A 25,653-nucleotide genomic window follows, 5' to 3' on the forward strand; every position below is an offset into this window, starting at 1 on the left:
TTATTTAGTTCTGTATACTGAGTTCCTAAAACAATGTCTGACACATAGTAGGTATTTAATAAATCTTGATTGTATGAAGACCATTCAAGAGAGGCTAGTTTAATAATCCACCCAGCTCCATAGTGAAGCCTGACAACAATGGGGGGAAGGACTATGGGTAACAGGAAGGCAGAACTTACGTTCTCAGTTTTCCTTCAACTGTTAGCTGTAATGGAGCTGATCAGAAGTAAGACATTCACCTCAGTAGGATGGCTGGGTCAATTAGTAGTGTGTATACATATTTACTTTATAGCTTTTTTTTTTTTTTTTGCGGTACACAGGCCTCTCACTGTTGTGGCCTCTCCCATTGCGGAGCACAGGCTCCGGACGCGCAGGCTCAGCAGCCATGACTCACGGGCCCAGCCGCTCCGCGGCATGTGGGATCTTCCCGGACTGGGGCACGAACCCACATCCCCTGCATCGGCAGGCAGACTCTCAACCACTAAACCACCAGGGAAGCCCACTTTAAAGCTTTTAATAGTATATTATGTTACTAAGTCTCATCTGAGTGAGAGGTTACTTTTAAAGTGAGGTTACTTTTAAAGGTAATAGTATAAAATCAAACAAGATGGAAGCCTAAATCAAGATAATTTCCCTTACTTTTCTGCAGATTTTAGTTTAATGACAAATCACAGTATATTTCAGTGTGAATGTAATTCCTGTGCTTTTTCCATAGCTTCCCTCTTTTAAAAAAAAAAAAGCTGATTTATGCATGTGGCTTTGTAGTCAGCAGTCTGCTTTCACATCTTATTTAATCCTTAAAAGAACCTTATGTGAAGTTAGTAGGAGTTTTTGTCCCATATGACAGTTGGGGAAAAGGGTTTAGAGTGATTCAACCCTAAATCACATAGCTAATACATGATTGAATTTATATTTGGCATTATATGTAGAGAGTCAGAAAGGAAAGTATTTGTGAGGCAAGGCTCTGGAGTCAGAACTGGATTTTAGTCTTGGTTTCAACACTTAACACTATGTCTTAGGCAAGTTATATAATCTCTTTATGGCCTCAGGTTTCCTTATCTGTAAGGCGGGGGTGGGGGGGGTACTTACTTTAGTTTCTATAGGTGTGACTGTCCAGTATAGTAGCTGTTTGCCACGTGTGGCTATTTAGCATTCTTTTTCGTACTGTCTTATTAATAGTTTTAATATTGATTACATTTTGAAATGATAGTATTTTGGATGCGTTGGGTGAAATATAAAAATTAATGTTACATATTTTAACTTTTTAATATCTGCTAGAAAAATTTTAATTACATACGTGGCTTGTGTTATATTTCTGTTGGACAGTACTACTCTAGACCAGGGGCTGGCAAACTCTGACCCCCAAATTCAGCCAGATTCCTGTTTTTAGAAATGCAGTTTTACTGGAACACAGTCACACCCATTTAATTATATATGGTATATGACTACTTTAATGTTACAGCAGCAGAATTATTTGGTTGCTACATATAGAACCATACGGCCTGCAAAGCCTAAAATATTTACTGTTTTATCCTTTATAGAAAAAGTTTGCTGGGAATTCCCTGGCGGTTCAGTAGTTAGGACTCTGCGCTTTCACTGCCAAGGATGTGGGTTCAATCCCTGGTTGGGGAACTGAGATTCCCACAAGCCACACGGCCAAAAAAAAAGAAAGAAAGAAAGAAAAAGGTTGCTGACCCTTGCTCTAGATTGTAACTGATAGATGCTCAGTGTGTTACATCTTTACTTAAGAGTGGATATGAGATACAGAAAGTAGATTAGTGGTGGGTGCCAGTGGGGAAAAGGTAGTAGGGAGTGACTGCTAATGGGTCCCAGGTTTCTTTTTAGGGATGATGAAAATGTTCTGGAATTAGATACCAGTGATAGTTGTGCAACTTCGAAGATAACTGAAAACCGCTGAACTACACTGAAAAAGATATCTCAATTTTTTTTAAGTGGATATGAGCCTGGTTTGGTAGAGGTAATAAACCAGTACCTTAAACATGATACATGTTAATGATAATGAGAACATGCAAAGAAACAGATGCATATCAACTATGGGGAACGTAAGAAAACATTTTAATAGTTTTTATGTATTCCCATGCCACTTGAGAATATTTGCAAGTAGTTTCTTGATAAGAAGCAATTAGCTATCATTTATTGCTTACTCAAACTGTCAGTTACTGCTTACCCTATTTCTTTTTAGTTGTAAACTTAACTTTAAGATAGTGCACAATAATACATACATAGCCAATCTCGGTAAATAGTCACAATAATACATACATAGCCAATCTCGGTAAATAGTTAAATGAGTGAATACGAAGTATAAATAAAATCTATATTTTTAAATATTAGTTCTCTTCTGGAAACACTTATCTAAATATAGAAATCATGGATTCATGAAGTTTTTAGTAACCTTTTGAGAGGAGAAAATATTAGCAAAGGGAATTGGAAAGCCATTCCAAAAATGTCCATATCTTGTATATGTGTAGGTGTTTTTTCTTTAATGAATTACTACACATCTACCATATACAAATCTTAGGTATTTTCACACTGCTTGGAAACTGACAAAATATTACCTATTTTGTACAGTTGACTCATTAATTTGTTATACGAAGAGTATGCCAACAATCTGCTTTACGAAATCAAGAAACCAATAATCAAGTACATCATTTTCCTTCTGACCACTAGCAATAGGTTTTCATTTTATTGCTCTGAAAACATCATGTTATAGTACCTTATTTATGATGTAAGTTAGGATAGCATGATGTCTAAGGGCACAGACTTTGGAGCCAGATAGACCTATTTCCTAATTTATTAACTTAATGCAACCCAGACAGCCTATTTAACATTTAACATCTCTAAGTCTTTGTTTCCTAATTTCTAAAATGGGAATAATACCTTTCTAGTGAGCTTTTTTTAAAGAATAAAGAATTGAATGTAACGTACTTATATAGTAACCACTGGATAAATGGTAACCTCATACTATTATTGCCATTTAATATGTTAAGTTTTTTAATCAAACTAAATTTTTTTGGTTGTCAGCATCATACATTTTATTATGTATTTTACTGACTCCTACCTTTTCAAAAACATAATGAAATATTAAGTAACATTCTATTTTACTTTCAGTCAAAGAAAAATAAGAAGAAATCAAAGTCAGATGCTAAAGCAGTGCAAAACAGTTCACGCCATGATGGAAAGGAAGTTGATGAAGGTACTTGAGCAAGTGAAAGGACTGTAGAAAAATTTTTAATCCTTTTTTACCAAGGTGCATTATATAAAAGCTGCATTTGTTTCGCTTAATCTTTTATCTGGCTCTTCTTTTTAATAACTATAGATTTTAATGTACACATCTGTGACATTGTTAGGAGACACGTTTTTCCCCTAAATTATTTAAGTATCTAACAATGCTTTCCTTGAAGGGAACTGCCTTGAAATTTAAGGTCTAGCCCAATATCTTGAGCAATTTAAAAGCCGTTCATTTTGTCTTTGTTTCCTAGAAACGTGGTTTGGTTTTTTCCCATTGTTCTTAAATATACCATCCCTAGAAGGCTGGGTGCGAAATTCTTAAGTAAGCCATTTATTGTCCTCACCTAATAAACCCATTTATTAGTACGTATATATAACAGTCCCCTACTAGTACTATCCAGCAAGATAAAAAATATGCACGATAACTTACATCAATTTTTTCTAAACCATAGATGACAGATCTGATAAAAATTACCAGAATAAATAATGGCAGTTAGCTGCCTAGAACAGCGAGATTAGAATAAATTCATAGGATAAATTAGTATAATCAGCATTCTTGGTTTTTAGTTTAATATCTAAATTTATCGTGATACTTCAGATGCCCCACCATGTTTTCCCCCCAAAACTACAACTTTTTTGTCTTCCCCTTACTGAATAACGTTTTTTTTTCTGGGGCTATGTCAGGAGCCTGGGAAACTAAAATTAGTCACAGAGAGAAACGACAGCAGCGTAAACGTGATAAGGTGCAGTCTGATTCTGGTTCATTGGATTCAACTATCCCTGGGATAGAAAATACCATCACAGTTACCACCGAGCAAGTTACAACTGCATCATTTCCTGTTGGTTCCAAGAAGAATAAAGGTATATTAGTGGAACATAAGAGTGATACATCAAATCCAACTCCTTTTAATCAGATGTACAAAATATCATTACGTCAAAATCTGGCTATTTTAAACTGCTTACATCATTGTGCTGATATACCCTTCTTCGTGAGAGTACTGTGGACCACGTATTGGTTTACCTGATACCAGCAGTGTTACTTGTCACATACTGCCTAATGAATGGCCTGTTAAATTAAAATTGCCTTTCTGCCTTGTCACATGAGAGAATGATTGCTGCTTTTTTCTCACGTGTATTGCTTTGCCCCAACTCCCTAACATCTCCATTTCTTATAGTGGACATTCACTAAATGAAATGACTTGTCACCATTCTTTTCATTCCAAGATGAAACAAGCATGTTCTGGATAATACAGGTTCTATCTGGATTTCTTAGCACCCCAACTTTTTGAGAATGCTATAGGTGTTTGATAAAGCTAGACTGGAACTGCAAACATTATTGAGCTAATGTTCTTCCCAAGTATTTCACATGTTCAAACTATCCAATACTGATGGCTTCTTGATAGTTCTTACATTGCCATCACTTTTACCCTGGAGACATCAGTCTACAGAGTGATGCTGTTCATCTTGCTTCAGGCATTGACTTTTCTTCCTTCACCTTTTCATTAATTGCCAGCACCTCCCACTTGTCTCCAAACCTCTGTCTTAGCCTTGGTGTCTTTTACTTTTTTGCTTGATGATTTGGTGGAATTTATTGCTGTGGTACAGCAGTGACTTCTGCTTATCCATTTTCACTGTCACATATTAGCCATGCTGTAGTGTTTCTGTTGGTGACTCCTTTTCACTGTCTTGTGCATGCCTTCCTTGCTAGCACAATCCTATGTCATGCTGGGTTTTTGATACCTTGTGATCATTATGCTTTTCAGTGTCAGAGAAATAGTATCTTTGTTATAACATGTAGTCTTACCGCTTGCCATATTTCCTAAGTCCTGCTCCAAATATTGGCAAAATTCTTATAAGTTGATGTGTTTGCTTCCAGGATTGTTGAAAAGGCACCTAGCTGGTATTGCTGAGAGGTGGCAAAGTTGAATCCAATTACAGAGCCCAGTTCTTCAATTCCTACTTTAAAGAATCTTGATAACCATTATAGAACAGGAGACTCTATATATACTTGGGCAATTTTCCAGGTCCTTTTTTGGCATTTTAGTTGACTAAGAATATGATAACTAGAGAGCTCAAATCCTTAAGGACATGTGAAATATGCTATGAGTAAAAAGTGGCTCTTTTCTAGTGTAAGACTTTAGTACTTAAAGGAGCAATTTATGATAAATAATTAGTAAAAATTAATTTGTATGTTACTCCTAACTTAATGTGCATAGTGGCCTATTTAGTATTAAATAAATTTTATTTCTATTTCAACCAGGTGATTCTCATCTAAATGTTCAAGTTAGCAACTTTAAGTCTGGAAAAGGAGATTCTACACTTCAGGGTGAGAGAAATTACATGTAACTTAAATTGAAGGCCCATCAAGATAGAAACTTATATGTATGTCTCTTTTCCTCACATGAATGACACAGAAAGAAAAAAAAAGGCTTAGAAATGATTTCAGTTACTAAAGTAACATAATCACAGTTCAGAGGTTTTAGAAAATAGATAAACAGAAAAATCACTCCCACTTCTAACAGTCTTTGGTATATTCTAGTTGTTTCTCCCTCTCCCCTATATGTAAAAACATTCTTTAATAGTTATGCAATTAATAGTTAATAGTTTATATGCAATTTTGATTCTTGCTTGCATTGTTTAAGCTAATAGAGAAAAAGATTTTTTTTTTTCCGGACTTGGGTTTGATAGAGGCATATATGGGATAAAAGACTTTACCCCTGAAATTAGATAAGAAGCCTTAATACCTATAATCTTCTAAACTGCTTCCTGAACAGTATCACATATTGCATAATAAATGGACTATAGTATAGAGGTATGCAGTACTTCACAAATAGAAAATATATTTTATTTACTAGTTTATGATAAAGATTGAATTAAGTAGAGAATGATACACCTTTCCTAAAAACTAAAGTGTAGTAAAACGTAAATTCACAAATGAAGAAGCACCTTCTCGTTTCAGGCTTGTTCTTAACACTGTCAGCTTCCTTCATTCTCATGGTTCTCAATCCTGGCTACACATTACAGCCATCTAGGAAGCTTAGAGAACCACACACGTATATAAAAAGAAACATGTACTTACATACACACACCTATGTGTATTTGTGTGTGTGTGTATATATATATACACCACACAGATAATACATACACATGTGTACATATACCTGCATATAAATGTATACACACAAACATAATGATGTCTGGACTCTATCCCTAGAGATTCTGATTTTGATTGGTTTGGGCTGAGGCTCCAGTGTCTACTTTTAAGAAATTTTTCATTTCTTTCAAGGCTTTTTTTTTTTTTTTCCCACGGGCCTAGCTGCTCAGCGGCATGTGGGATCTTCCCGGACCAGGGCACGAACCCGTGTCCCCTACATCAGCAGGCAGACTCTCAACCACTGCACCACCAGGGAAGCCCAAGAAATTTTTCATTTGATTTTAATGTGCAGCCAGGTTTTAGAATCACTGCCTTATACTATATGTATGTGTGTGTGTATATATATATATATGTGTGTATATATATATATATATACATATATATATATTTTTTTAAGGAAAGAGCATGTAACTAAGAAGAAGTCTTTATGTTCTTAGTGGGTGAGTATTCTGAGTATACCAGAATATGTGTTTTCTTCTTTGCTCTGTTTTACTTCTTTTGAGCAAGTCAGTCTGCTTTTGAAAACATAATTAGTATACATATTAAGTTCAAACATACTCGTAGTTTTTAAATTAGCAGTCATCCATGGTGGTCATGTCACTTTTTAAATTCTTCATTTTATCTTTAAAGCTTGAGCTATTTACAGGATAAATAAAAATATAAATATAAATCAAGCAATTATAGAAAGTTGAAAATATCCCAGTTTTAACAGGGAGTCATGTATCCATTTTTAATCTTTATTTTCTTTTCTTTAAGTTTCTTCAGGATTGAATGAAAACCTCACTGTAAATGGAGGAGGCTGGAATGAAAAGTCTGTAAAACTCTCCTCACAGATCAGTGCAGGTGAGGAGAAGTGGAACTCTGTTTCACCTCCTTCTGCAGGCAAGAGGAAAACTGAACCATCTGCTTGGGGTCAAGACGGTGGAGATGCTAATGCAAATGGAAAAGACTGGGGAAGGAGTTGGAGTGACCGATCAATATTTTCTGGCATTGGTAAGAACTGTTAGAAAATTTTAAGTTTGCTTAAAATGCCTATCTGGTACATTTAAAATTTTCCAAGAATGAAAAACAGATCCATTAGTAGAAAAATTAGTCATGCTATACAGAAAGAATATAGATTAACTCATCTCACATCCTTCACATGGAGCAAAATGGGAACTAAATAAGTGAATAATAGCATTTATTATTTACTCTTTATTTAATTATTTCACTTGCTTTTATCACATTTGATTATCAGTTTAGCTAACTGATATAATTGTGTATTTTTAGTGATGTAATAAGAGTAATGTGTAAGCAGACTTTTTGACTGATTTCAACAGTTCCACTGAGTTTAAATAAAAGTAGTAAATGGAGATACAGTTTATAGCGTCAATTTATATACTATTTTACAGTCTACAAAATGCCTGTTTGTAATTAATTTTTCCCCTGGATTCTAAAGATAAAGACTAGTAGTGAGAAGCTTATTTCTGTTGAGAGCCATCGAGTTAAAAGCAACTTAATTTCAGGTGTGTTTGTGTGTGCATGTGTTATAGAAAAGAAATCCATATTTAATATGGAAAACTGCAAAAAGAGAAGGAAAAACCCACTGTTATACATTACCCAGTGACAACCATATATTTCCTTATGGTCCTTTTTTTTTTTTTCTTTCCTGTGTACAATTCTGTGGGTTTCATTTTGGTTTTTTTACACAATCCAAATCATACATGCATTTTTGTGTTCCTCCTCCCTCACTTAATATTGTGCCTCAAACATTTTCTTTACTTTCTGTATTTTATTTAATGACCATGTGATACATTGTGTAAACATAGCATAAACTATTTCACTATTCCCGTATCATCGGAGAAATAACTTCTTTTTTTAAAGAAATGTAAATGACGTTGCATTGAATATATTTGTTTGGGGGTTATTTCTTTAGGATAGATTCTTGGAAGTGATATTATTGGATTAAAGGAAATATGAATGTTTACTCTACGACATGTTGTCAAAGTATTTTGTAGGAGAATTCTAATTTATCCTGTCAGCATCAGTATGAGTGCCATTTATCATATGCTTACCAAGGTTGAGTATTCTTATTTTTTTAATCTTTTCTAATTTGATAAGGAAAAAATACATAAATTGTTTTGGTTAACTTTTTAAAATCACTAATGAGGTTGAGTGTTTTTCACAATTTTGTTGATCATTTCTGTTTCTTTTGTAAATTGTTCATGTTCTTTGCCCATTTGTGTAATGGCCTCTGTTTTTTGTGCTTTAAGTTGTAATTCCTTGTGCATTAAACATATAATCCTTTCTGTTGTGCTTGTTGCAGATATGTTTTGCTTGGTTTATTTTAGTTTGGGGGAGCAATAGACATTACAGAGTTTTTAGTGTTTAAGTAGAAAGAACTGTTTCTTTGCATGTTACTTGCTTTTCCCATCACTTGTAAGCTTAGAAAAACTCATGTTGACTAACATCCCTAAGAAGCAGACTCTATATCATTTGCTAATATTGTTCTTCAGCTTGTCCTCCCCTCTTCCCCTGCAATGTCCAGAAATTGTGTAGAAATATCAAGATTTGTTTGGAAGAAGAGACAATCCCTAAATTCCTAGCCTTGTTTTCAGCAGTAATAAAAGCATAAATTTCTATGCTAATAAAGCATCCTTTCACACTTAATAAAAGAAATGGTCAAATTTTATCAAGTAATCTTAAGAACAATGACCTTTTGAGATATTTGCAATTTACTTACAAAACCTATGTAGCATTTTCATAATTAGTACATAAATTAGTTGGTAGTACTTGCTTAATGTTGCTGTAGACAAACTTAAGCAGCAGATTAGAGTTCCTGCTTAGATGGACTAGGACCTTTATTGAAATTGAAAGGGAACTATTTTAAATGAGGTTTGCAGTGAGTTGCTGAGAAGAGACAGATGTGACTTGTCTCATGGATGTATATATGTTCCTTAAAATACTCATACGTAAGTAGGCAATTGCTTTAAAATGTTGAGAAGATATCATGGTGTAGTGGAATGAGCTTGTTCCTAGTTCAGACAGACCTATTTGGGATGAATCCCTATTTTTCCACATACAAGCTTTTATGGATATTAGGCTAGTTATTTAACCTGTGTGAATCCCATATTCAAGTAGTTGTAAGGATTGGCTATAATGAGTGTGAAGTACCAAGTTTCAGTGCCTGATCCAAACTAGTAGCTTAATTGTGGTAGATGATCGTGTAGCTTGCTGTAGCAGAGAAAGAACATGGGCTTGGAAAGTAGGTTTAAGTTCCAGTCATGGCTCGGGTGTTTTCTGTCAGCAGGTCACTTAACTGCTCTGAAACTTTGCCTAGCAGGGCTGCCCTAAGGATTAGAAGTAGTTGGTGTAAAGAGCCCAGTACATAATAGACATTCAATAAATGGTAGCTATTGCCATATTAGGTGGTTCTGATTTCTAAGGGTATCTTTAAATATTATTATCATAGTTATAAATCTGTACGTATCTTTCAAGTTTCATTGCAAATTGAAGGTTCCAAGTGACGTTCTTTATTTTAACAGCTGCTTGGTCTAGTGTGGATAGGGGAATGAATACCTCTGAACAGAATTCTGCTTCTTTTGCATCTCTCACACTTAACTCTGCTGTTTCTGGTATGTGAAAACAGTCTTTCATTTAGTTAACAAAAAAATTTTCTGTTTAATTTTAGCACTTGCTATTTGAAAAAAATAATCAGAGTCAAGTACTGCTATCCACATAAATTATAGATATACAGTATAAAGTAGCAGAGGCCTTAATAAAGAAAGACCTAAATTCTTACCTGCAGGTGGCTTAGTTCCTTTCTGTGGTGGAGATCAGAAGATTTTGTGGCCTAACTTAACTGAAAGTGTGTTGGCACACAGACGAATGCAAATAGAAGGCCTTCTCTTCAAGGTCATGACACTCTTCTGTTACTAGTTTACCCCTACCATAATTGTACTTGCAGTTTGGCATTTTATTTCTATCTGCCCTTATTCATCATGAGTTTATAGCTTTCGGGTTATGTGGACCCTCTGAGTATCTGTTGAGTTAGAAAATTCATTATTACTACTAAACTACTATAATTCAGCATTACTTACATGGATATGCCTTTTATTAATAATATAGATGCTATATATACTTAACAAATACTACATAAACATGGGACACATTTAGTTTTGTAATGTTTAGTTCACGTTAGAATTCATGGACCCAGTACTAATCTTGTAGTTCCACAGTGTCTGGAGTCACCTAGTCTAGAATAGAGGTCAGCAAACTTCTTCTGTAAAGGGCCCAATAGCAAATATTTTAGGCTTTGTGGGCCATACCGTCTTCTGTTGCAACTACTTAATTCTGCCATTGTAGCAGTAAAGCAGCTAGAGGCAATACATAAACCAAATGAGTGTGTCTGGTTCTGAAATATTGTTCTTTTGATTTTTTTTCCAACCATTTAAAAATATAAAAACTGTTCTTGGTTCATGGGCCATACAAAAAAGGGATGGTTAGATCTGGCCTATGAGTTGTAGTTTGCCAACCCTTGGTCTCATAGGCTACATTTTAGTTCCAGAGGTACAAGTTAATTTCTTCCTTCATTTGGTGACTTTGTACAACACAGATGCTATTCTATTCATATATTCAGAGAAAGCTGCTAAAGAAATAGCAACAGTGTTACTGTAGTCTTTCTAAGCAGCTAATGTGCTATTTATATATGAATTTTATAGGGTTACTCCATTTGTCAAAATTTATATTTAAAATATATAACTGTTTTGAGTATATTTCAAGCATATTAGTGGAAGGCTAGTAAGATCATCTATAACCAAGTGAAAATTTATAAGTGAGTAAGGACTTTTGTGAGGGGAAGTGTCTTTTATACTAACAGGTATTCTTCTTAACCCTTTATCAGTGGCTCTGAATGCAAAGTGAATATCACAGTCACCTAAGAAGGACTCCAAAACATGTGCAAATTCTGATTCAGAAGGTCTGGGGTATATAAATCCCTGATGGAAAACCACTCCTTTACATTTCTATTCTAAAACGAATTTATGGCTATAGAGCCAAGGATTTTTGACCTGGCATCCTTTAATTTATATGCAAAACTTTGTGTAAGTCCTGGACAGTAGTCCAACCACAGCTTTCATCATATTGCTAAAGGACTGTGTGACCCCACTCACCCCACCTATTCCCCACCTCCTAAAAAAGTAAAAACAGAAAAAATTTAGAAGATAATATTCTCTTGCTTTTAAGTGCACTTGAACTTACCTTGGTCTCTAAATCACCAGCACAACTGTCTTATTCTCTTTGGCTTCTTTCTGCCTCACCTCTCTAGATAGTCATCTATTTCTTTTATTTTTTCTTAGGCAGAAGGTTCTAGCAAGCTCAGACATTTTCTAGTTGTGTCCTTCAGGGTTCTAAGGATATAGGCATACCCTGAAATTTCCAGTATTTCTTTTATGCTTTATTATTTTTCATGAAGAAGAAAAATAAAACAATTTTTCTTTGACTTCTTGAAATTTGTAGATACCTGGTTTGAAGTATATATTATAAAAGACAAAATCTAAGGGATTGGTACTAGGGAAAAAATATATTTCTGATCAGTGAATTCAATCCAGTGATTATCGTGCTAAATCTAAAATTACCCTCAATTCTGCTTTTCTTTATCTTAACTCTTTTTCTGATGTCTGCAGTTTTCCTTTTAGGAGAAATAAAAAATAATTAAGTCTTCGTGTGCAAAGTATAGAACTATTGTTATGAAACATCATTAGAAAATTCCATTTTTAATTTTATTGCATTCGTTTTCATTTAAGGGTCTACTGCTGAGCCAGTTTCTCAGTCTACCACTTCTGATTATCAGTGGGATGTTAGCCGTAATCAACCATATATCGATGATGAATGGTCTGGGTTAAGTATGTCCTTTTAAAAATTATCAGTTTATTTTTGTTTTTGTTTTCAGAATTTTCTTTCTAACACCCTAATTCATGCTTTATGTTTTAATTTTAATCCTAATTTTTCACCTTTTAGGTCATAGTAATATAGTTTAATACCAAATGTATACTACTTGTAAACTGACTATTGAATACCTGTAGAATTAAAACTAAATTCACTTTTCATGATTGAGGCAATATTTAAACATGAAGTTTTCTTATAATTGCTCTGTAGTTTGTCTAGTTTTTAAATTGTTTTAAATGAATGTTCTATTTCTTTTCCTAGTTTTAATATAATAGAGTAAATAGAATATACAGGAATGGCTTTGAATTCATGAGGTATGCACGTTTTTATATTGGTAGAAAACCATTTTCTTAGTCTAATTTCCAGTAGAAGCATAGGAAAGTTAAAGGCAAGAGTCACAAAAAAAGAGGAAGGGAAAAGGAAGAATATGGTTTTTATGTTCAGAAAGTTCATACCATCTTCATTTAAAAAAAAAAAAAAACAGATTTTCTTTTTCCCCACAACCTTAAATGTTAGAATTTAAAACCCTCTGGAAACAGGACTTTCCTTATCCTCAGTACCTAGTGCAGTTTTTTATACACAGGTGTTCAATAGTACTAATGATCATAAAATCAAACACCTGACTGTGCCAGGCAGTGATCTAGATGGTTTAAGTCTTATGCATATTATTAGCTTGTTTAGTACAATTCTGTGAGGTAGGTATTTTTTTTTCCCACACTTTCCAGTTGAAGAAACTGAGGTAAAGAAAAGTTATCTAATTTTCCCCAGCCACACAGTTAAGTGGAAGAGCTAGTATCAAACTTTGGTAGTCTGGCCCCCAGAGTTCATGTTCTTAACCACTGCATGGTACAACCTCGATGATGATTGTAATCATGAAGGTATGCTTGCAACACAATCCAAAGATTAGTCTTAGACTAGTCTCTGTTAGATTCGTTGAAGCACAGTTGAGGGAGGTGAGGTTGGAAAGGTATATTAGGAAGGACCATATTGTGAAAAGCCTTGAATTGCTGGCTAAGTATTAGGGAGCCAAGGGTCAGAGCACTAGTTTAGAAGGTAGATCCTACTTCTAGTCCTGACTTTAAAACATAGTATCTCATATGTCTTGGACTTTGTCACTTATCTTGGAATCTAGATTAATTGACCTGTGAAACAGAGCAAATAATCTTTCATATCTACTTCCATAGAGTGTTATGAGGTTTTAATGAGGGAGTGAACATGAAAGCTCTTTGAAAATTATAAAGTATCAGATAAATACAAAGTATTACAAGGATGTGAAGCACTGTTTTGTGGGGGGCGGGGGAGGAAACAGTCTGTACTTCGGGAAGAATGATCTGCTATGTGCAAAATAGAATTGAGGAGTGATTGTAAGAAAATAGCACTGAGTTGTCTTGGGCAGCTGTGGGTTGAAGCTGAGGAAAAATGGAGCAAACAGGGCTCTAGGCTTCCCTGCTTGGAAAGAATAGCTCTACTTTTATCTTTTTATTCTTGTGATAATGAAAAACACAATTGGCTGATAAATAAGAGACTGAAATAAACATATCCATGGGACTCTGTACTTAAGTAATAAGTATCAGACCGCCTTTTTTGTTTGTTATGCTGTATTGGCAGTCTTTTCAGTCCAAAGTTACTCTTTAACCTCATTTTCTCTGTGAATTTTATTTTTTGTGTTATCTTCTTTAATGTCGCTAATTTTGGTACTCAGTGAATTTAGTTATTCCTTCTAAATTTATAGAATGCATGAAGTATTTGAGATTACTAATCCACAAAGTATATATATACTATCTTTACATTTAACAATGTGATACGATTAATATATTGACCCTCTGGTTTGAGGCATAAACATCATTATCTAGCAGAAAGGCATTGAATTTACCCAAGCACTTGAATATAAAGTTAAGATGCTGGAACTTCCCTGGCAGTCCAGTGGGTAAGACTCTGCGCTCCCACTGGAGGGGGCACAGGTTTGATCCCTGGTTGGGGAACTAAGATCCCGAATGCCACGCATTGAGACCAAAAAAAATTGTTTAATAAAGTTAAAGATGCTAAAGTACAGAAGGTAATGTTTTTTAAAGACAGATGTTAATCATTCAATTATCTTGATCATAAAGGAACAATATCGTCATAACCCCTGTAAAAAGTCAGATGTTGAATAGAATTTTGTTTTTGTTGGCACACCAGAGTGAAAGAATTAACGGCAGCATAGTGAATGGGTTGAGAGCATGGGCTTTGAGGACAGACTACCTGGGTTCGAATCTTAGCTTCATTGTTTTTCTGTGCTTCAGTTTCATCATCTGTAAATATAATATTTCTTCCCTCACAGACTTGTTGAGAGGATTAAGTGACATAATACTTATAAAGCCCTTAGAACACTGCCTGATACATTGTAAATATTCAGTAAGTGCTGTGATGCTATTGATGATATTCTTCTAGGAGCATAATTAGTCTACTCAGTGGGGGTTAATTTGTAAATTGTCTGTTTAAACACTAGAGAAATTCTTTCTAACATATTTGTTTTATTTTATTAAAGTTAATGCTGAATTAAGTTCTGACCAGAAACAGCTGACAACCATTTTCTTACTGAGATAAAAAGGAAAATAGCTACGGGATGCTTAAACCTAAAACATTATTTCACAAGCAAATTCAATAGAGAGACAAATTCCTTACCATTTTGAAAAGACAGCTAATATAAAGCTCTTTGGAAAGACTTTGGCAAACTAATGGGAGAATTTTAAGAAATGAGAAATTACTCTATAAATGGAGGGAACTATGCTATGAATGAAACTGTACTACATAGTTTCAAGGAAACTAAGATTATTAGCACCAAGTATATGTATACTTGGTGCTAATAAACTAAGGTTCATTAGGCCCATGAACCTTAAGAATTATGCGTTGTCTCCTGGTGACAATTTTTAGGCTTAGTTGATTGATCTGTTGTTTTAAAGTAGTTTTATTTGGGGAATTCCCTGGTTAGGACTCTGCACTTTCACTGCCGAGGGCCCCAGTTAGATCCCTGGTTGGGGAACTAAAATCCCACAGGTCGGGGGTGAGGGGCGGTGGGAGGGTGGGGGGGAGTAGTTTTATTTGATCCCAGTTAATTTAAAAATTATATAAAAACCAACCTGAAATCAATAAACGTGGAAAAATCACAATAAAGCTTTATAAAGCCTGTAGAGATTTATGCTTCTATTAATGTTCTGATAGAAGTTGAAACATAGACTACAGTTACTCCTCAAACTTTATGGCTGTCTAAGCCTTTTACAAAAAAAGATAATTTTACCGAGTACTTTACTAGATTTTTATCCCTCACCCCCCGCCACCACCGTATTTATTAAGAAAAGAGTTTATATGTTAAATAGTGCCCATTCACTTCCTTAAACTTTTTTTTTTTTTTTTGACAAAATAAAGTTTTTTTTCCGACAGGAATCCCTAAGTGACCTGGCTTATGGACAGCAATTTTCCAAATCTGGGTTTCTTATTTGTGAGGTTTAAGCAAAACAGTTGACGGCTTTGGCATTCAAATCTCCTAATAATATTTTTAATGAATGCTTGGTGTAAGATGAGCAATTGGTTCCAGACATCTACTAGATACTTTTTTTTTTTTTTTTTGTCTGTGCTGGGTCTTAGTTGCAGCACTCGGGATCTTCCTTGCGGCATGCGGGATCTTTAATTGCAGGATGTGGACTTCTTAGTTGTGGCATGTGAACTCTTAGTTGCGGCATGCATGCGGGATCTAGTTCCCCGACCAAGGATCGAACCTGGGCTCCCTGCATTGGGAGCACAGTCTTACCCACTGGACCACCAGGGAAGTCCCATACTACTAGTACGGGAGGTCACATACTACATACATATTTACTTATAAAAATGACTTCTGCATTAAAACATAACCAAGTGTATCTTATTGAGAGATTTATCAGGATTGGGAGAAATAAATTCTTAATTGTGTATGCCTGATAGCTTAGAAACTGTCTTTCTATCGTTAATGTCATCAGTGATATTAAAAGCAGTAGGTACCATTTATTGAGCACTTACTGCATTGCTATGAACTGCTTTACATGTATCTAATATAATCCTTTCAACAATCCTATGAAGTTGGTACATAGCCAATTAAGATTGAGACATTTGACCAAAATCACATAGTTATTAAATGGTAGAGCAATATTCAGATATAGGTCTGTTTGATTCTGAGGTCCATGCTCTTAACCTCTATGCTGTTACTGTGTAATACTGGCTCTGGATACCTGCTCATGGTAGTAAATTTAGAAATATATGAAGGAACTTCCTTTTTTGTAACACATTTCACACTTGTAATCACTCCATGTTTTTCCTCTACTGGACCATAAATTCTTGCTTATGATGTTTTCAGTCTCTCCCCATCCTCTACTGGTTTAGCCCCTCTTCTCCCTTTTCGCACTTCCCATGACAGAATCTGTCACTCTGTACTTAATTGTTGTACTTACTTATCTTCATCCCTGAGTAGACAGACTGCGAGCTCCATGTGGGGAGGGATTATTTCATACTCATTTTTGTACCTCTGTTATCTGTCTAGCTCAAGTTCTAGTATTTAGTAAGTACTTAATAAGATGAAATTCCTGTAACTCCGTTGTTAAGATGTATCTATTATTAATGTATTCTTTTCTTTTGTCTCTTCTTCTTATAAATTTGGGATCATGTTGCACAGGCAGTTTTGTCTATGATTTTTATTCTATGAGCATTTTCCCAGATCACAATATATTTATCCAAACCATAGATTTTTTTTAAGTCTTCATGAGGTCATATAATAATACCTACCCTCTAAACAAAAATAATAGAATTCATGTGGAAAAATAAGAATAGTGAAGAAGATAAGAGTAATGCAGGCAGATTTGTTGTTCTAGATAATAAAATATATTACAAGTTATATTTTGTATGACAGGAATAGATGAATGGAACAGAAATTCCAGAAATGGACTGAAGTGTATATTTAAGAATTTAATATTTCATAAAAGTAGCATTTGGCATTAATTGGGGAAAGGTTGGATTTTTTTTCAATAAAGAGCAATGTTAGAATGACTTGTTAACCATTTAGAAATAAAGTCTAAGTTCTGTTATGTTAACATTAAGTAGTTATTATAGGTGTATATATGGATGTGTATGATGTCCAGGGAGAGGAGGGAAGAATTAATTTTGAGAGCTACTTATCTAACCAGGGTAAAGCCAAAGATTGTTTTTCTCTTTTAGAATAAGCCAGTGATAGCTTCCCAAAGGAGGTAAAAATTCAGTGCTTCCTAGCGTGAAAGAATTTGGAAGTCTAGATTAGAAATTTATTCTTCAAAAAAAAAAAAATTTTTTTTCTTGAGAAGAGGGTGATAGAAGCCCTGAAAGTGACTCATATATTTTGGAAAGATAAAAGTAGCATTGAATAATCTGAAAAAATATAAGAAGGTAAAGTATTTTTTTAAAAAGAGGAGAAAAAGAAGAGGTTGACTATTGTGCATGACTTGGTGAATTTGAAGAAGAACCTAATGTTAAACAGTTCACAAGGAGGGAAGAGCGTGATTTCGGCACTGCTGTTAGAGAGTGACTCATTTTACACCCTGAGGGGACAAATCAGAAAAAATGACCAAGTCCTAGATGAAGTTACACATAAACAGTGAAAAGAAAGCAAATTCAGGGGATAAACTTCCTTTGATAATAAAGGAAGTAGCGAGAGTGGAATAAATGGTTAATTCATAAGTTTTCTGGAGTTTCTTAGACATTCCATCTAGTCATATAATGTGCCCAGCAGAAGTTGGGTAAAGGTTTTTACCGTCATGTTATTGGGTATTTTTCCTAGCCCTTAAAATGTACTTGGGAGGAAGAAGAGCAGTAGTTTAAAATTACAGCTTAGTTCAACATAAGGAATTTGGGGTTTTGCATTTAGTTTTTGGCAGAAGTGACAGATACCTAATTGACACTGTTAAATTTTAGATGGTATGTCTTCTGCTGATCCCAGCTCTGATTGGAATGCGCCAGCAGAAGAGTGGGGAAATTGGGTAGATGAAGAAAGAGCTTCACTTCAAAAGTCCCAGGAACCAATTCCTGATGATCAAAAAGTGAGTAAAGGGATTAGTGGGTGTTTATTTCTCTAAGCAACCAACTGTATTGGAATTATTAAGGGTTACATTCTGTATTACAAATATATCCAGGGGTAGAGTTGCTTCAGAGAGACATTCTAATCATATTTGCTTCAGTCATCTTATGTCCACATGCCTTCTCTCCATTACTGTTTCTTCTTTCCACAAATTATTGAGGATTCTACTATGTGGAAAGCACTATTATATACTGATAAGAAAAAAGACGCACAATTCCTGTCCTCATCAGAATTATTATAACAGCCTACCAACTTTTAGTGTGTTTAGAGAAGAGTAGATTGGTTCTCAATGAAAAATTAAGGAAAGCTTCATAGCAAGATAAGACTGAGAACCTTATGAAAAAGGGACCAAGGCAGGAAAGTAACATGTTTGGTGGAGAGGTATAATACACGTGTGGAATCAATTGGTGGTAGGATCAATTGTTTGTACGTCAGTCTCCCTTTCTAGGCTTCATTCCTTAAAGAAAGGGACCGTGAAGTTTTAATTTTTGTAGCTCTATAAACTAGAGCTACAAAACATGATTCACATTCAGTAAATGAATAAATAGATGAAATGAGTGGTATATATACCTTGCCACATTTTTATGGAATTCTAGAAGTAATGAGAACCTACTGACAGCTTTTAAACTAGGGATAACCTAATCATTGCTAGGGTTAGAAAAATTAGGCTGGGAGCTTCCCTGGTCCAGTGGGTACGACTCCAAGCTCCCAGTGCCGGAGGCCGGGGTTTGATCCCTGGTTGGGGAACTAGAATCCTGCTTGCTTGCTGCAGCTAAGAGCCCTCATGCTGCAACTAAAAGATCCCGCATGCCGCGACTTCCCTGGTGGTCCAGTAGCTAAGACTCCACACTCCCAATGCAAGGGGCCCAGGTTCAATCCCTAGTCAGGGAACTAGATCCCACATGCCGCAACTAAGAGTTCAAATGCCACAACTAAAGATCCCGCATGCCACAACTAAAAAAAGATCCCATGTGCCACAACGAAGATCCCGCACACAGCAACAAAGATCCCGCATGCCGCAACTAAGACCCAACACAGCCAGCCAAACAAACAAACAAATAAATAAATAAAAATAAAAAGATCACTCATGCCGCAACTAAAAAAGATCCTGCGTGCTGCAACGAAGATCCTGTGTGCCACAACTAAGACCTGGCACAGCCTAAATAAATAAATTTTTTGAAAAAGAAAAATTAGGCTGGATATAGCAAAAATGAGAAGACTGGTTTGGGAGGCTATTTTATACTATTTTGATTTCATGAATCAGGAGGAGATAATGAACTAAGTTGATAGCTTTGAAAAATAAATGGAAGTGGTTATTTACAAGAGTCATTAAGCTACTGATAGAACTTTTCTACTGGTTGGTTATAGAAAGAAGGGTGAAAAGTCAAAGAGGCTCTGAAGATACTAGGGCCATTATTATTCAACAGACATTAATTGCATCTGCCATGGGTCAGGTATTGTGCTAGTAGAGAAACAAGACACAATTACTGCCTTCGAGGAGCCTACAGTCTAGTTAGGGAGGAGAGGAGGGAGACAGGCACATTGGAAGATAAAAGTAATGTTATAATGTGTTAGGTATTATGGAAGCACTTTGGCGTTTTAGCCAAGGCATCCCAGAGGTTAAAGCAGAATGTGTAGCAAAGGGTGATCAGAAATGAGACTGGAAAGGGAAGCAGAAACCAGGTTCTACAAGCCCTTTAATGTCACGTTTAAAACCTTGGATTTCCCGCCTGCCAATGCAGGAGACATGGGTTCGAGCCCTGGTCCAGGAAGATCCCACATGCCGCAGAGCAACTAAGCCCATCTGCCACAACTACTGAGCCTGCGCTCTAGAGCCCGCACTCTAGAGCCCACATACTGCAACCACTGAGCCCGTGCGCCTAGAGCCCATGCTCCACAACAAGAGAAGCCACCACAAAGAGAAGACCGCGCACCACGATGAAGAGTAGCCCCTGCTCACCGCAACTAGAGAAAGCCATGCACAGCAATGAAGACCCAGTGCAGCCAAAAAATAAATAAATAATTAATTTTTTAAAAAAAATTGTTCTTAAAAAAACAAAAAAAAATGACTTCCAGAATTGTAGCTTAGGTAACTGGGATGGTGAAAGTGGTGCTTCCAACAGAGAAAGCAAAAGCTAGTTAATTGGGGGAAGATGGTTGGTTCAGTTTGGGATGTGTTAGATGTAAGGTATTTTGTAGATATGCCTAAGAAAAGTTGGTTGCAACAGGTTAAAGCTTTGGGAAAAGATTTGTATTTGGAAGTAATTAGTATATGGTTGTTAAAACTTTGAGGGTGAGTGAAATGTGTAGAAAATTTTATAGAGTTGAAAAGAGCAATGTAATGAGCATAGAAATCTGGGGAACTCCCAACTTTTAACCCATGAAAGAAACTGAGGGAGGAGAGTTCTGGGACACAGAGGCTGAGACATTTGTTCTCTGGTAATTTAGAGCAGTTTGATTAGAAACCTTGGACTACTAGCCAGTCGGAGTAAGTTGAGTAAAATGATGGTTAAAAAATAATAAGGTATTTTTTTCTTGGGACTTCCCTGGTGGTCCAGTGGGTAAGACTCCGTGCTCCCTATGCAGGGGGCCCAGGTTCAATCTCTGCTTAGGGAACTAGATCCCTCATGCTGCAACTAAAACCTGGTGCAGCCAAATAAATAAATAAAAATTTTTTTTAAGATTTTTTTTCTTAAGCAAGTTTGGGTATGGATGGAGGAGAAGTAGTGGATAATAGCAAACTGTAGTATGATGAAGGGTTTTGTTGGGGTCGTTTGTATTTTAATGATAGGAGAGATTTTAGTGCAGGGGTCAGCAAACTTTTATTTAAAGGGCCATGCATTAGTGCAAAAGCAGCCATAGACAGTATGGATGGATTATAAATTGGCTGAGAAGCAGACTGACCAGAGTTCTTGTGACCTGAATATCCTTCAGAGGATGCATCTTTTCATATGACATTTTAATCATTGTGAGCCTATGGTAAAAACTTCTGTGGAAGTTTCTCCACAACTAGCAGCCAACTTGGACTGAAAGTCTCTTAGCTAAGTTTAGCAGGATTTGTGCAGGATTTGGTTTGGTTTTGTTTTTCCATCTGCTAGTAATTTCTGTAAACTATTTGATGGTTCATGAGACCTCCAAAATCATCCTAATGACTATGGTGCTGAGCAGAGAAATAGCAAGTTAGCTATATCATCTCTCCCGTTAAGTAGAGTCTAAGAATCTTGGCTGTCATCTGTACAGAATAATCTAAAAGCACTTTTCCATAGAAAACTCAGCTATATGGTATGGTATGTGTGAAGAAATATCATTCATACTAATTTAACAATTCTAATTTGCTATTCTTGTCATGCAGAATATTATTTTCAATGACATTCCTTCTCAAATTCAATTTTTTTAATTAAGCCTTTTCTTTTGAGGTAATTATAGAGTCACATGTACTTTTTTAAATATTTATTTATTTATTTATTTTGGCTGCGCTGGGTCTTCATTGAGGCATGCGGGCTCAGAGTTGCCGCATGCAGGCTTCTTGGTTGCGGCATGCTACCTCTTAGTTGTGGCCTGCATGTGGGATTTAGTTCCCCGACCAGGGATCGAACTCAGGGCCCCTGCATTGGGAGCACGGAGTCTTACCCACTGGACCAGCAGGGAAGTCCCAGAGTCACATGTACTTGTAAGAAATAATACAGAAAAATCTCTTGTACCCTTTACCCAGTGTCCCCCAATGGTAACATCTTGCAAAAGTGTAGTACAGTGTCAAAACCAGGACATTGGCATTGACATGGTCAAGATACGGAACATTTCTAATGTCTTTTGTGAAATATCTGTTGTATCTTTTGCACACTTTCTGATTGGATTGTTTATTGTTGAATTTTGAGTGTTTTTTAATATAATCTAGATACAAGTCCTTTGTTGGATATGTGGTTTACAAATATTTTCTCCTACTCTGTAGCTTGTCATTCTCTTAACAGGGTCAAGTTCAGTTTTAATGCAAATAGTTCTGTGTTTAAATAAAATGAATTACCTAAGAAACGAGTTTTTAAAAACCAAGGTTTACACAGCTGTCTAATTGATCATGTAGTGAGTGATGAAAGATGTAAGAAAAAGAGGTTTATCGTAATAGAAGAGTGAAGTTCCATGCACTTTTGTTATTTTTTGAGTATGTGATTTCAGATCAGTTTTATTGTTACTAATTCTTATTTAGAATTTGGGAGAAAAAGACTGCACCTAATGAATTATTTCATAATAATTTTCTGAATAATGAAAACTTAACCAGTTGGTTCACTTCAGTATTTTTGCTTTTAAAATCAGGTTTCAGATGAAGATAAAGAAAAGGGAGAGGGAGCTCTTCCAACAGGGAAATCTAAAAAGAAGAAAAAGAAAAAGAAGAAGCAAGGTGAAGATAACTCTCCTGCACAGGTAAAGTATAAAACAACAGACATCATTCGTTAAGCACCTACTGCTGACTTGTGAAAAGATAATTTGCAGATGCTGAGAAAATGTAGAGATATAAAGACACCATGTGAGACATCAAATTTACTTGAGAAGCATTTGAAAAGTCATAGAATGTTTTAAACATTTTATGTGTCATACTGTAATAAAAATGTTATTGCTCTAAAGAAAATATCAAAGGTATAAACCAAAAGCAAATAACTAAAATTCTAAATTAGATGCATTTTAGTTTATATTATGATGAAATGGAACAGGGGGTACAGTATTTCACACATACAGAAATTCTTTGAGTAATGGAATTTAGCAAATTAGAATTTTAGCACATTTAGAAGAACCATGCGCATAACAAGTGGAGTCTTTCCCTTGACTTTGAGTTTGCTGGCTGTTCGACTTGGTATCCTTTCCTGATTTTTTGGCTTCTAACAGAAACTTTCTATTTATATCACTCCTACATTTTCCTTTTCTTTTCTTTGGTTTTTCCTATCTGGGAAAGTATTTTTAGATCATTATATAGATGAAAACAAAGATTTTAATTTCAAATGTACTAGATTACTGGAAATATGCATGGATTTGTTTTTGAAAGCATTATCACTATTACATTACAACTTATGAAAATCTTATTTCTTACTTACAACCATGTGGCTAATTGTTTTCATTCCTTTAAATGTAGGAGATAACCAGAATTTCTAGAGGATAGGCTACATAGTAATTTTCCTACTTATTCTATTTGGAAAAAGTTTCAGCGTGACTTTTTAAAGAAGTATGTGTTCAGTTCTTTTTTGTTGTGGGGAGCACAACCCTTCATAAATGATACCATTCCATTATCAGTATTAGTTTTTTCTCAGTAATAATAGATGGGCATTAAGGTTAACATAACTAAGATCAATGGGCATAAAAACAAAAACTATACAGTAGGTGTGCTTTTCTTGTTAGCTGAACTAGCTGATGAGAAGTGTTATTGATAGGCATACTTTGTTTAGTAATACTATCTGAAATCCATTTAGCCAAACTTTTTCTGGATTTCTGTGATTCATACTATGGACTTTACTAATACTGCTTTTCTGACTTGTAGATTAGGTGAGTTCCTTTTAAAAGAAATTTTGTGGGGTAGATGTATTCCTTAAATTTCAGATTAATTGGCAAAGGTCAATTGTGAAAGTTCCTTTGGTATTCTGATATTCCTTTTTAAAAAATGTTTGATCTGTTTTTTAAATATAGTGAATAAGTATACAGGTTTTAGAGTCAGATCTGTATTCACATTTTAGTTCTGCCATTTACTGAGTTGTTTTTTGTTTGTTTGTTGTATTTTGCACAAGTTCCTTAACTGCATAGATTGTTTTGAGAATTAAATGAGATATCCGTGAAGTTCTGTGTAAAGTACATAGCACAGAGTAGCCTATGCATAAATGATTACGTTTTAGAATTTTTTTTTTCCTTACCATTCACAATGATAGTCCTATTTAATATATTCTAATTCATACTTACTTCACATACCTAAGCATGTAATGTCTTTTAAAAAGTTTGAAGACCTAAGAATGGAAATGTTCAAACTTGGAAAAGACTATAAAAATTATCTACACAAATTTTATTTTACAGTTGAGGAAACTGCAGTTTGGGGAAATCAAAGATTTGTCCTTGACGTAAGCATTTGTCCTTGACTTAGCTAGGTTGTGGCATGGCCAAAACTGAAATTCCTATCTGTGTCCTTTCTACTATGTAAGCTTAATTTATCTAGAAAATGCACTTATGTATAAATATTTCATTCCTTGAAGAAATCATTAAGTGAAATGCTATTTCTAAAGTCTTAAAGTAGCACCTAATTCCCCGTGTACTTTTTATAAAAGGAAAAAAATACTTGTTTGGTTTAGTAAATTAAATGGTTCCCATTTGGGGACGTGAGTGTGTTGTTTTTTAATTCACAGTTGATTTAAATCCCTGAGGAAAGCAGGGATGATGAACGTATATTCCATATGTACCTATGGTTAAAATTCTTTGAATAATTATTTTTTTTATGCTCTTTTAAGCCATTTGGGCAGTTTCTGAAATAAAATTATCTTCTTGGAATATCTTCTGGACAGTAGTACTATAAACCAAATAGATTTTAATTAGTAAAAAAATGAGTGATTTGTATCATCTAATGCACTACTTTTCTCTGTAGGACACAGAAGAATTAGAAAAAGAGATTAGAGAAGAGCTCCCAGTGAATACCTCTAAGGTCCGTCCAAAACAGGAAAAAGCTTTTTCTTTGAAGACCATAAGCACTAGTGATCCAGCTGAAGCGCTCATCAAAAATAGCCAGGTAGGGCTTCCCTGGTGGCGCAGTGGTTGAGAGTCCGCCTGCCGATGCAGGGGACGTGGGTTCGTGCCCCGATCCGGGAAGATCCCACATGCCGCGGAGCAGCTGGGCCCGCGAGCCACGGCCGCTGAGCCTGCGCGTCCGGAGCCTGTGCTCCGCAACGGGAGAGACCACAACAGTGAGAGGCCCACGTACCGTAAAAAAAAAAAAAAAAAAAAATAGCCAGGTAACTTTCTGATATGTAAGGAATAAAATTTTGATGACTTGAGAATTGTATTAATAGTAATATTTTATGGAGGCCCATGCTAAACATTTTAAATACACCAAATTGCCCTTACAACAACCCCACAAGAAAGGTACAACCCATTATATAAATGAGTTTAGAGAAGTTGAATAAGTTGGCCCAAGTCCCATAACTATCAGATGCAAAACTAGAGAGAACCACTAGACTGTATTTTTTTCTTAAATATC

At 35.3% G+C, this 25,653-nt stretch overlaps 1 protein-coding gene across 7 annotated transcripts in view; it reads left to right on the plus strand.

Annotated features, from left to right (window-relative positions):
* Positions 1-25,653, plus strand: part of MTDH (metadherin) — a 52,998-nt gene that overhangs the window by 22,692 nt on the left and 4,653 nt on the right. For 2 of the 7 annotated variants that reach the window (XM_033438236.2, XM_033438238.2), the window contains 9 exons: positions 3,130-3,214; positions 3,934-4,110; positions 5,510-5,575; positions 7,160-7,396; positions 9,928-10,017; positions 12,187-12,285; positions 18,275-18,399; positions 22,746-22,853; positions 25,045-25,185. In XM_033438236.2, the coding sequence (XP_033294127.1) occupies positions 3,130-3,214; positions 3,934-4,110; positions 5,510-5,575; positions 7,160-7,396; positions 9,928-10,017; positions 12,187-12,285; positions 18,275-18,399; positions 22,746-22,853; positions 25,045-25,185 (1,128 nt within the window). The remainder of the gene's footprint in view (positions 1-3,129; positions 3,215-3,933; positions 4,111-5,509; positions 5,576-7,159; positions 7,397-9,927; positions 10,018-12,186; positions 12,286-18,274; positions 18,400-22,745; positions 22,854-25,044; positions 25,186-25,653) is intronic. The other 5 variants (XM_033438237.2, XM_004275361.4, XM_033438240.2 and 2 more) reach the window with 5 other exon arrangements.

Source organism: Orcinus orca, chromosome 17, assembly GCF_937001465.1.
Source record: "Orcinus orca chromosome 17, mOrcOrc1.1, whole genome shotgun sequence".
NCBI lineage: Eukaryota > Metazoa > Chordata > Mammalia > Artiodactyla > Delphinidae > Orcinus > Orcinus orca.